General features: G+C 44.1%; 1 protein-coding gene across 1 annotated transcript in view; it reads right to left on the reverse strand.

The window, feature by feature from the left end:
• The window catches only part of LOC142579877 (MAM and LDL-receptor class A domain-containing protein 1-like), a 276,708-nt gene that overhangs the window by 23,425 nt on the left and 239,686 nt on the right, over positions 1 to 13,597 (reverse strand). The window contains exons 57-59 of the mRNA XM_075690514.1: positions 11,010 to 11,146; positions 9,386 to 9,500; positions 7,980 to 8,057 (exon numbers count right to left, since the gene is read on the reverse strand). Coding sequence (XP_075546629.1) covers positions 7,980 to 8,057; positions 9,386 to 9,500; positions 11,010 to 11,146 — 330 coding nt within the window. The remainder of the gene's footprint in view (positions 1 to 7,979; positions 8,058 to 9,385; positions 9,501 to 11,009; positions 11,147 to 13,597) is intronic.

Below are 13,597 nucleotides of genomic sequence, written 5' to 3' on the forward strand. Positions count from 1 at the left end.
CAGATAAGAACGACGTTACAGGTAAGTACCACCGTGGCAAGACGACAGCGTGCGATTTTTTTGCATGATTGCAAGCTTCGCCCTTTGATTGAACGCTGATATATATGTGGGATTATCGGATCTTTTTGTTGCAAATTAATAAGAATGTCCCACGACTACTAAGAGTGTAATAATTAACGACAGCACGCGCTTTTCCTATATATTACGTCTGAGTGATCGCCAGCATCCCGGCCTGTGAATCGAGGTTGTTTTTTTTTAGTGTGTTTGCCTGACTACTCAGCTTTCACAAGTGTTACCGCACATAACACCGCATTGTGAGTAAGTGTCAATGAAAGTTTCCTGGATCTAGTAATGTCGGGGCCTATGGCACCCATCCAATGTTTTCTACACTACATAAAGGATGCGACAGAGAGCATGCTGCACTTCTTCCACAGATTTTAAGCAGCTAGTAATAAATCCACAAATGCTTAGAGGGCCATTTCTTGATATGCTGATACCCTACTAGTAATAATAACGTTTTATCTAAGCCATATTATTGTATAATTGATCCTAATGGCAAAATTCAGAACTTTTCCCGTTTGTCACGTACTTAAGGCCTGCGAAAGAAGTGGCGCCTTCAATAATTTCTCGCATAACATACTGTTCCATAATTCGAAGGTGAATGTTCATTAACCTAAAGAAAAAAATCACGACATCGAAGGCTCAGAACATTTCCATCACCTGTTGGTAGCTTTCCTACACTGTTTTAAGGCATTCAAAGACGACAAGAGCAACCACTTTTTGCGAACATTTTTGATGACGCGAGAAGGCTTCAGAACTGCTCAGTGCAGCCATAGCTCATTGACTGGCAGAGTTCGTCGGAACTAAATGCGATGCAACAGGAACATCGCCGGCTTAAGTTTTTCAGAAAGATATAACTGCGCAAACACAGCTAACAATATCTTGTGGCATCTGTCTTCGAAAGTGCGTATCTAAGTGAGCAACCATTTGCTCTTTTTAATGAGTAGATCTGAACTAGAGTTACCTTGAACTCGACCATTGGACGCGGTTCCTCTGATTGGAAAGTAAATTCCTATTAGAAAAACAGTACGCTGAAGACAGTGGTGTTGTCAAAGGGGCTGACCTTTCGGCTTCCACACGGAAGCATTGCTTACTACGGATCACAAATGGAGTCAAAAGGATTTCCCAGTCTAATCCATAATTTCACGGCGTTCAAGAACACCTTCATTGGGGGCATAAGCTTTTTTTTCTGTACCTAATATGAACAACAAATTTCCGTCCTACTTGCACAACGTCAGATTATAAAGCTTGCTGTGGAGCGCTATGAAGCGCTGAGACGAAGCACAGATGGCTTTTCTATAAGCAAAAGTTGCAGCACTTCCCCTATTCGCATAGGCTAGTTTTGAGTGGTCCAGCCCTCTGTCATAAGAAAAACTACCAGAAATGTGATCTACGTCAAAAAGTGACCTTAGCAATAAAATGTTTAGTAAAATTTGACAAGCATTCGCTTTTCTTCAATAAATGCTCTATGTGACAAGTACACTAATATGCGACTTTTACTGTGCCGGCAAAATAGCGGTGTTGCAGAATTCAACCCAAATTTTTTATTCGTAGAAATCTCCAAAGGTAGTTATGACGCCTGACGGACTCCTCAATATGACCAACAGTGAGCAATTTTTATGTTTTCCTTCCTTACCCATGCCGCTGCAACTACCGTCCTCACCTCACCCTCACATTGAAAAATTCAGCCGCCCTTCCTCACCCTAACCTTCATTTATGAAAATATTACCCACCCTCCTTCACCCTCGCCCTTACGCTGAAAACAATATCATCCTTCTCTTACCTACCGTTTTCTACAATTTCAAATAAACTATTTTCTCGACCCATGAGCTTAGTTCACAACACGAATTTTCTAGGGTCATTCCTGCTGTCAAAGCCTGCCACACTGGTTTGTTTTTAGGCGCTTGGCCATAGGTCGGAAAAATAAAGGGCACTCACTCAGACTCAGACTCACTGAAATTCTACTCAGCCGGAATAACTGGGACTCAGTCTTATCAGAACTATACCAAGCTAGGCTCACTCGGACTCAGTCACCTGATCTATACTTAACAGGGCTCACTAAGGCTGAGCCTCACCAAAATTCCACTTAGCCGAGTTCTCTCGGACTCAGACTCACGAATATACTACTCAGCCGGGTTTACTTGGAAGCAGACTCACCAGAACTGTAATTAGTCAGGCTCACTCGGAATCAGGCTCACGAAAAGTCGACTCAGCCGGGCTCACTTTGACTCCGAGTTATCAGAATTGTACTCAGCCGGGATGACTCGGACTCAAACTCAGCAAAATTCTACTCAGCCGAATTCACTCGGACTCACTCATTCAGCTACAGAAACGTCTTCTTGACCCAGGGACCTCACGAACTCAGATTTTCTCTTGACCTGAACTTATCAACGATAAAGATATATTCATACCAGGGAATATTCATATAGGGAATGCAGAGTGATTTCAAACGCGAATAATTTAGATAAAGAGTATGAACAAGAGTCGTTATTGTACGAGAAAATGCCTTATAGACTCTAAACAAGATTACACCCTTTTGCCACACAACAATAATCGTCATATGTCCTGTCCGTGTTTCCTTTCTTTAACGCTGCGAGCCCTGTACTTCCCAGCAACGAGCGGCATGCGCGTTATCAGCATGACATGGCATTCCCGACAGGAAAGTAGCGGGTGCGGCGTTTTCAAGAAAGGAAACGCAAGCAAGGCAGATGACGATTATTGCTGTGGGGCAGATGTACACCTCAAAGGGTGTACTTTTTGTCGAAGAGTCTATATTGTTCACCATGTTTTCATGTATGAACTAAATCAGTATGGCGCACGACCTTCGCAGAGCTCAATTTATTTCACCTAAACATAATATGTGCAAGAGTGTTCTGTAAAGAATACGCGAATTCTTATTTGGTTTTACATGCGTGAGTGCATGCGTGCTGTGCGCACACGCTTTTGTTTCTGTAGCGCATGCGCATTTTTGACAGTTCGGGAGAGATTGCACTCCTTTCTAGCACAGTGCTAAGTGATGGCTTGCCTTCTAAAGAAAAGTTTTCCCTGCTGGAATTGTGCACAAAGAAGTTTGACAATACGTGATGCCACTTATCCACGATTAGTATCGAAACGCCAGAGGTCCAGCTCACTGTAATGTCTTTCTGAAGCATCGGACATAACGCAATAAGCGCTGAGAATTTCTTAAGTACTGTTTGGTGCACGAAATCAACCGTAGCTTCGTCTGTGACAATATAAGTACCTTAATTGCAGATGCCAAGTTTTAGCAGTGACATTGCTCACAACCATATTTGCTGTCAATATGGTTCACGTGCATCAAACACTGGAAAAGACATTAGAGGGAGCTTCACGTGATCATCTTGAATCGTAGTCATAAAAATATAAAAAAAGCTCATTGGAACTAAGACCCCGCCACCTGATGCGTAAGCATTAATTTTTTATTTATGATTACGAAGGCAAAATAAGCAGAAGTTCCTCAGACTACTCACAGAATTATTTTCTTTTTTGCTCAGGACTCACTCGGACTGAAACACACCAATATTATACTAGGCAGGGTTCACTAGGACTAAGACTCCCCAAACATTTACTCAGCCAGGAGCCCGGCTCATTCCCACTCAGACTCACTAAACTACAACTCGCCCGGGCTCACTCGCACTCAGACACACCAAATAATGCGCCGCGTAACAACGTTAAAACGTTTCCTTCTTGTTTTCGTAGTGCTAAATCCTCGGACGGCGTTGTTCATATTGTAGAAATACGAAATGCCACTTGAGATGTTAACATTATCAAAGCTTAATTTTAGAGAGTGCATCCTAGCCCGGATCTCTCAGAAACTAATGGTGCTTTTGTCATGCATGAGGTCACGTCTTCAATTTCTGCCACAGCGGTTGCATATCGGCAGTGGGAAACATAAAAAATAACATCAGTATCAATTACTACACTTCGCTAGTAGTTACATAAGCCCACATTATTGCTTGAAAAGGCGAAGCAAATACTTTTCCACTAATAGATGTATTTATTAACAGCATGAAGTAGTCTATTATCTTTTACAATGAATGATGAATTAGATGGACCATGAATGTATGTACTGAGTGCTATCACGTTTCTAATAAATGGCTAGAGATATTTTTCATGCCGGATGTGTCAGGCTATTCACAGAGATTTGAAAACGGAAAATTTGTCGGGATTCATGAATATATACTAACCAACTACGAGTTAATCTGTTCAACTATTGTCCTATGCTTGTTCTTGAAAATACGTGCAACTGGACGTTGTGTAGGTTAAGCTAAAACACTTAAGCTGAATGTTTACTGTAAGTAAATTAGATCGGCTGTTGTTGCCAAGCTAGAGCTTAAGAATAAAACAAGCAAGTTTCGGTTGCAATGTAGACATACTCTAGGTACATGAGATATTTTTTTTCTTCACCTTGATGTTTCCTTTAGTTCATATGTCAACAAATGCTATCAGTGCCCGAAAATGCTCAAATTAAATTTTATTATTTCATTTAGAGCAAGAAAATCTAAATTCCAAGCTGTTCACTTCAGATAAAGGAGTGTGTTGATGGGTGGTGATCAGTAAAAGTCGAATTCTCGCCCGAAAGGCGAAGCATCGATTGCGATAGCATATTAGTAGACAGCCATTATAAGTAAGGATAGCAGTTTTATCTGCCGTATAAACTGGTAAATATTCGCTTATGAACTAAGTTAACAAGCATGGTGTCAGAGGGCACAGGCAAACGTGCACAAATATCACTTCATGACCGAGGTCACTTGCTGTCAAGACGCTTGCATGAGGAATCACGGCAGCAGCAGCGAGTTAAGTGACGTTCGTGCTGTCTGTCGTTTTAACAGAAACAGAGCGGTGAGAAGGCAGCGCACGCAAAGCTACGAGCCGTCGGCCCACCTCGGCTCTGCCCCCAAAGCAAATCGCTTTGAAGATAAAGTCCGCGCGACTGGGCACGGCCGCGCCATACGTAGTTAACGCCGAAGCACAACGCCCCCTACTACTTCCCTCCACTCCTCCCGGTTCCATGGGCCTGACAGAGGACGCCGCGCTTCCTCCACGTTTCGTTTTTGCTTGCACGTGCGAGATTGAGTGGCTATCGTCGGCTCACCCACTAATGCTTTCGCTCGCACATACAGAATACGGCGCGCGGCGAAAATGCTATCGCCCTTCGACCTTATACGGAGCATCACGGTGGTGGCAGTGGCAACGACGACGCCGCCGACGACGGCAGAAATGCACCTGAAGTACCCATATACACATTAAAAATAACCTCGGGGTGACATCAGGAAAGTCGTTGTCATCTTTCCATAGGTATAGCTACAGCTAACATCTAAAGCCGTTTATGACTTTATGCTGTTGAAAGTGGGCTTTGACGCATATCTTCGCTAGAGACTACTTGCCAGCGCACTCGATAAAGACTTTTGGACTTTTAGCCCACCACGCATACTATCGCAGTGAATTTTCTCCACTTCAACAATATGAATCGTCTTTCCCTCATTTAAGCTCACATCGTCACCACACCCGTCCTCACCCTTCCCTCCCAACCTCCGCCCTCCCTCACCTCACCCTCACCAATCTTCCCAAAGAGGATCCTCAACTCACCGTCACCTCACCACGTGCGGGTGAGAGCAGATGAGGGTGAGGAAGGCCCTCGTCAGGGCTCGCCCTCGTGGGGTGCCCATGTCTGGACATGACATCAGGGCATTTTGCTGGCAAAGACGCAGCATTTGAGGCATTGCGGAAGTGTTTCGCTGCGATTCTGCATCTGCTCACTGACCTGTGTTTCCCACCGAGTCGCAGCTGCAGTAGCTGCACTATCGTGTTACGCGCACAACACCTGGCACTACCGTTCTGAAATTAACCCTGCACAATATAGTACGAGGACTTAAACTGGTTGTTGTAAGCATAGTGTAGCCTCGCTTAGTGAGAAACGTAAGCTGCTTCTTTAGAGCAACAATTCTAAACTTCATTTCACTGCATGAGGCTCCAACAGCACTTTCTACATTTCCGACTACGTACGTCTACAAATTCTCTCCCGCTATCAAATAACAGTTTTGAACCTGCAAAATATTTCATATACCTAAGATAAATGTAGGGTTATCTGCTCTCAGGTAGAAAGCTTACGGCCAATGTTTGCAGCAACAATATTATTTACTTTCATTGCTTCTGAAATCCAACAGCAATTGAGAATTTTCCTACCGTATCCAAACACCTACAACTATCAATGTTCCCGAGCGCACACCCCTACAAATATTTTGCTCCTACTAAGTTTTATCTTTGGATTCCCAATATTTCTGAAATGACCATGCTAATAAATGTGATAACTTCAGACAGCCTTCATTACTCCATGGTTCATTTAACTTCGCCAAACATGGCTACAGAAGTGCCCAAGGTAACCTTCCAATCTGTTTGTGGTATACTTATTCCGTTCCCAAAATAATTTGTGTTTCATATTTCCGAGGCATTCTACACCACATAGGTCTGCCACGGCAGCTTCATTCTGAAAGATGCTGAAGCAGCTGATTGAACATTTCAGGTTGCTTCCGTTTAAGTTCTAGCTAGAAAGAATTTCATTTCAGGCTACAGCCATTACCATGCTGAAGAATTTTGAATGGCGCATTGGTGCTAGATTAAGCAGGACAAAAGGCAGCAAAATTTACCCCCACATGTTCTATACTTAACTGCAACACTTTCTGTAAAACATCATTAGGAATAATGCACTGATTGTCTATTTTTATCGCTCAAACCGGCATCGCTTTTACTGCTATGATTAATGGCGAATCGACTTAATATAACCAGAAATAGGGCGGACATGCTCCAAAAGTTGAAGTGTAGAGCATGCATGTGTTCTTGCACTTTTGTATATTACGGAAACCATTTTAATAGCAACACTGGTGTTGTTATGCTCAGTATTTTACACTCGAGCGCGTATGTGTACGTGAACAGGGCGGGAGGGGGGGGGTATTACAGAGGGAATGTTCGAATATTGCAGCCCAAGACGATTGGCCAAATCTGCGCTCTTGTTTGCTTAAGCAGAAATTTTGTCCGAGATGAAAATCAAACACAATTTTCGACTGAGATGTTTGCGCACAAGCTCTTCATTAAAGAAATTACATTAGACATGATGCCGAGGAAGAAGTTGGGGTTATTACATTACTCAATTGGGCGAATGCTGAAAGCAAATAACTAAAGAGCATTCACGTGGATCAAACGTGATGCCTCTATCAGCTATATATGGGAAAACAAGAAGCAGGACAAGGATGCAAAGTCCTTGGGGGAGACCACACCGTGAAAGGTTTAGTAAAGCAATAAACGGGGCTAGTTGGTGAACGTTGATGATTATGTTGCGCTTAGTGTTACACTGACGATCGTAAGTGACGGACAGGACATGGACGTACGTAGTGCAAACTACCAACTGTTTACTACTGTTAAAGAACGCGCTTATATACAAGGAGATATGGCGCGGGGGGAGGGGGTGAGATATAAAAAGATGTGACAAAGTGACGACATGTGATCATACTTTGGGTCAGGCATACATCGTTCACTTGCACCCGTTCGACCTGGCAAACTCGCGCTGGCGCTTATCGAAGCTGAGGTCGAGTTTGCCAGGGCGAACGGGTGCAAGTAAACGATGTATGCCTGACCCAAAGTCGTCACCTTGTCATATCTTTCTATATCTCCCCTCCCCTGCGCCATATCTCCTTTTATATAAGCGCGTTCTTTAAGAGTATTAAACAGTTGGTAGTTTGCTATACGTACGTCCACGTCTTGTCCTTCACTTAATGTCGTCAATGTAACACTGAGCGCAATATAATCGTGAAAGTTCCGACATTTGAAACAGCTGAGTTTTCCCATCATTTAATTGGCTTTCCTAGAAAGGAGTGCCAAGGGTATCACATGAAAAACTGCATCACCTGTGATTGGTGGCACTGCAGTCTCAGCTGTGGATGGCTGCTCAGGAACCACTGAAGACGTTGTTGGTCTTGTGGTGTCTGTAATGAAAATTCACCGTCCATCGAAGATAGAACAGTGCGTAACGAAGACTAATTCAAAGAAAACTAAACATAAAAACAAAACAAACTTACAGAACTCCCTTGGAGATCAGTACTCTATATTGTATATCAAATACTACACGTTGTGTGTAACGTGCTCTGACCAGTAGCGTATTTGAAAAGATTGCGTCGCCAACTCTAGGATACAACGTTAAAAGCTGTCTGTTGAACCACCATTTTTCTTCAACTATCTTATTGCCAAAGCTGCAAGAAAATACTTTTATAAAGGCGTTACAATTAGAAGAGTATTGCTGTAAGGAGGTTCTATTATCCCGGCGTAGTAAGCGCCTTTAGGCCACCTGCACAAATGTGGCTATTATTTTCTTTAACTATATGACAGTGTAATATTAGAATTGTAGTTAACATGACGCCCATTGTTACAAATTAATTCTAGCGACTTATTAGCCCCTTCTGTCCCATCAAACTTTAAAGTACTCAAAAGCGTCTTCGACGCACGGGTGAACGTTTTTAAGCTAACATAGTGCAGCGCAACAGGACAAGGTCAGGAAAGAATTTCCACACACACAATTTTTAGTACTTTTCTTTCTAATAAAGTTTCACAAGCGTTTAGACAGGTAAAGCTCTCTAATAATAAACAACCTGCTTCTGCTGTGTGCCATATTCTGCGAAAATTTCCTTGTATTACCTACAGTGCAAAGAATCATAGTTGTGTAACTTTTTATTCCACTATGTACAGTAATAAATTTCATATTTCTTCACGCAAATATGCGAAAACTTCATATTTCTCTTGATCAATACAGCTTTTTCGCGATAGTAACGTTAGAGAACTTGGATCCCCCTTAAGACAAGGAGTATCGTCTTTAACCGGTCACGCAGGATCACAGAGAAAACTTAGCGAAGTAACTTAGGAACAGTCAGTAATTGTCATAGATGCGTTGTTCCCATATGAATAAACCGTAATGTCAAATTGATATCAACATATTACCCGAATGGGCTTCAATTCTGCCATATAGCCAATACTTGCCCAATATATATGGGAAGAGACTTTTTCCCTAGTGCACACAGGGTGGCATCCCTAATTTCTTTATAGTGTAAAAACTCTAAAGACAGTTATAGAAAACCGTCATGGCCTCTAGAAAACCATTATAAATAATTAAAAATTTATGCAGTGAAAATTTTCACGTTAGGCCCCCCATTTCGATATATTCACTCAATTTACTGGGCGCTGTAGCAAACAGCCTGTGACTAATCACCAAAAAATATTATTCTAATCAATGTTTGTCGATTGTACTTTGTACCAGACTTACAAGTTCGTGCGGCAGTTGTTGCTTGTGACGTTGCTCCACAGTTGCCAGAACGTACATAAATGTCGTCAATAGCAACATTGCCAGCAAACTCTCCTGCCGTCGCGGTGATCACAACCTGCACATACAAGGAGTAGTTAACAGAATGATAACCCTGAGCAAAATAGATTTTTTTTACTGCGGTTGTGAAGGGTTGCATAATACATTGCATCGGTTGCGCACATAGGTGAACTAGGTAAAGTAGTTTATGCAAGTTTTTTCCGAATAGCCAAACTGTATACGTGAAGAAAACAAGACAAATTGAAAGCTTTTTTGAGATTTCTCATAGCACAAATTTCTGACAATATCGTTGGCCCGGTTGGTTCAGGCAGGAGGAAGAATTAATAACTAAGGTAAGGATACGAGGGAATGAATAGACGAGGCAGGCGGTACTCGAAGACGATTTTTACATTGAGCAGACAAGCGTACATTATCAGAAATTTGCAAGTTGCACAGAATGGCTTAACTGGATGACCATTATGGGCTACTGAAAATTACAATTTTAAGGACCACATATGCGACAGCTAACTTTGCTGAAACAAGTTCGCGAGCTCATTCCATGAGCAACAATTCTTTACTGCTGCGCATTATCGCACGTATCACTAATACAGCCCCGAAAAATGTCTAAATATGAAATGCGTCAATTAACGCAAGAAGACGTGACTGCGCTTAGCGAGGGTTGAAGTAAATAAATATTAAGCGCACACATTCATTGCAGCGAATACAAGTGCGCATAGGAGAGAATATACCGTTCATTGCGAGGCCGCTTTATTATTCGCATGTGACTGATTTACACGAGCTCAGTTACTCACGCAACGGTCCGTCTTAGATGTCATAGCGCTGCTATATTTCTCATGTGACAAGAATGTAAATTATGCACACGGGCACAGGAAATGTAATTCCTAAAATGTTTTTCAATACAAGGGTAGCTTGAGTCAATTAGAAGTGCATGAGCAAAAGCCTATCAAGCTCACACAGGACATGAAATAGAAGGAGTGTGTTGTATTTTCACCAGGTTTTCATGTCATGCGACATTATGTGTTTAAACAGTAACGCTTGTGGTAGGAGCCTATATTACAATTCATTTTACGAAGGAGAGTGTAACGGAAAGGCTATATTAACAAACAGTAGGATAGAGTAGCTTAATAATAATATCTGGGGTTTTACGTGCCAAAACCACTTTCTGATTATGAGGCATGCCGTAGTGGAGGACTCCGGAAATTTTGACCACCTGGGGTTCTTTAACGTGCACCTAAACCTAAGCACACGGGTGTTTTCGCATTTCGCCTCCATCGAAATGCGGCCGCCGTGGCCGGGATTCGATCCCGCGACCTCGTGCTCAGCAGCCCAACACCATAGCCACTGAGCAACCACGGCGGGTGATAGAGTAGCTTAAGTCGTTCAATCCTTATATAATACTATTTTGCAGTAAATGAGCACACCAACATATTATAGCCAACCCAAGACACAAGAAACCTATCATCCTTTTCATTATCGTTATTTCCACGGAATCTAGCACTTTTACTTGTTCTTATAGTCACTCTCGCACACTTCTCCTACTCTGTGCATAGAAAAAACTAGCACTTACCGAAAATATATCAGGCAAATCATCCCGCTCTACAGAAAGCAGCGTCCAGTCAATGGAGTTTGTGGAATAAACAGTCGTGTGACCGCCAGAAAGCAACCCGGAGGGCTCCACAAACGTGACGTTCAGCCAGGCTTTGGCTATAAGTGGACCAACAAAAAAAAACAATCATTTTGGTTTATTAAAAAGGTGCATTTCATCCCTATCTTCAAAGGCGCATTTCAAGGGCACTTTCTCAGCCGAATTGTAGCGCTCCGTTTCGTTTCTTTGATTTTTGATTGCCAATTATTTGACTACGAATATTGCTGTACTAAGAACGCCTCACAGCAACTCTTCACAAAAAAAGTGGGGATGCGCACACGCGCCCCTAGCATAATACAGCCCTTACTATCATCCAATCAAACAATCTTGAGGTGTGAAATTTCGTTCATTAAGATCAACACGCTGATCAGACGGGCTTACAAGACGGTGCTGGGTTTAATGGAGACCACGAGTACGGCTCGGCTCTTGCAGCTCAGCGTCCATAACAACCTAGAAGAAATAGCCGAGGCGCAGCTCACCGCGCAATTCGAGCGCCTCTCTACCACCAAGACGGGCCGCAGTATACTAACGTCCCTGGGTTACAACACACAAGCTCCCAGCCGGCAACCGTGCGAGATCACGATGAGGCGCGGGCCCACATTTACGTGGACCCCATACCGAAGGACATGCACCCAGAGTACAACCAAGAACGGCGGCAGGCGCGGGCCAAGGCCCTCAACGAACAACACGCCCAAGACCCGCACGCCCGGTCCGTGGACGCCGCGGAATACAGGCGGGAAGGCTTCGCGGCAGTGGTCGTTGCGGCGGCTACCGGCACCAAGACAACGGCAGCGAGCGTGCGGTGCACGAACGCCACAGACGCTGAGGAGGTTGCCATAGCTCTGGCGATCACCGAGGCCGAGTGTCGCACCGTGCTCAGTGACTCGAGGAATGCCGTGCGCAATTTTGCCAAGGGGCGAATATGCGCGCCGGCGGCCGCCATCATCGGCAAGCTCCAACTTCAAGACCGCGGAAGCACCGTCCGTATCAAGTGGTTCCCGGCGCACGCCGGCGAGTATGCATCTTCACCGAACCACAACGAGACGGCCCATTCGGCGGCGCGAGCGCTTACCTTCCGCGCCCCCGAGAGTGACCGTTCCGTGTGGAGGTTCGAAGCCAAGGACAGATTGACTAGTTATGCCGAAGTAACCAAGTGTTACCGCTTAGCTCGACAGACAATGCCGCTTCGCCACCCGGCACTCAGTCAGGAGGAGGCCGTAATCCTAAGGCAAATACAGACCGCATCACTCCTATTCCCCGCAATGCTGCACGTGCTTCACCCAGAGCTCTGTCCGAGTGGGCTGTGCGGTGTTTGTGCCGCGGGTCCGGCGGACCAATGGCACATCATATGGGACTGTGCCAGGCAGCTACCTACAGGACTTGCCCACCCGAACTTCAAGGTGCACTGCAATGTGAAGACAAGGACTCACAGCTATGGGCCGTCCAGCAGGCCCGGCGTGCGCTCAAAAAGCACAAGCCTCATGACCCGCTACAAACGGGCCCAACTGGGCTAGTGCAGAGTAGGGTATAACCCCGGGTCGACGCTTGGCCAGCGTCACGACGCGTTAAACTGTCGTTTGCCGGCACTTTATGAAAGTTATCCCTATCCTTTCCTATCCCCCCTTTTTCTACGAGCAATACAGCTTCAAATGGTTTCCGCCAATGATCTCTGTGCGGTGACCTGTAGTGCGTGCGTGCGCGCGCGCTTGTGTGTGTGTGAGTGTGTGTGTGTGTGTGTGTGTGTGTGCTTGTGCGTGTGTGTGTGCGTGTGTGTGTGCGTGTGTGTGTGCGCGATTACTTGAAGAAAGTATGATTCGTTTGAAGTGGATCAATGACCTTACTAATTACGTACCGACTTCATCAGTCTCTGTGTGAAATTTTACTAGGTGTCTATACACTTCACATTTACCGCGATAGCAAATAGCTTTATCTTGAGGCGCTATCGCAGCCTTTGGAACCACCTCTACCTTTGTGCGGTACATTGATTCATTTCACTTGAGTTAGGGGATGAATTTCACTTTACTGCCTCAGCACTAAATTCATGGTGGTATATGAGCAAAGACGGCGTGCTTGTTTCTCTTTGCTTTACCTTATGAGGCTTTAGCAACGACATGCCTTGAAAGCGTTATTGTTATAAGCACCAACCAATTTATGCCCTTCTAGATGGGGGATTTTCTGAGCAACACACCATCCCTCCGGTCTTGCATCAACCGATTTCTTGCTAATCCTAATCCTATACTAATGCTAATTTTATAAACAAGTCGCATTACCTCGTTCTCATTTATACTCTAATACACTGCCGGTACACTTAGATCATCGCACCTGTACTACATGATTCTAAGACCGAAAAGCCCTTACACTTCACTCAATACCGCTGCCTTCCTGTCAATTCGCAGTACGTCAGTGGTTTTCAAGGGACGGTATGAAAGCGCATTATATCAGTGGCTTTAAACTGCATGCATTCAAGTGCCATCAAAAGCTTTTTTTTCAATTACGTCTGATTAAAACTT

This window comes from Dermacentor variabilis, chromosome 4 (genome assembly GCF_050947875.1).
Source record: "Dermacentor variabilis isolate Ectoservices chromosome 4, ASM5094787v1, whole genome shotgun sequence".
Classification (NCBI taxonomy): Eukaryota; Metazoa; Arthropoda; class Arachnida; order Ixodida; family Ixodidae; genus Dermacentor; species Dermacentor variabilis.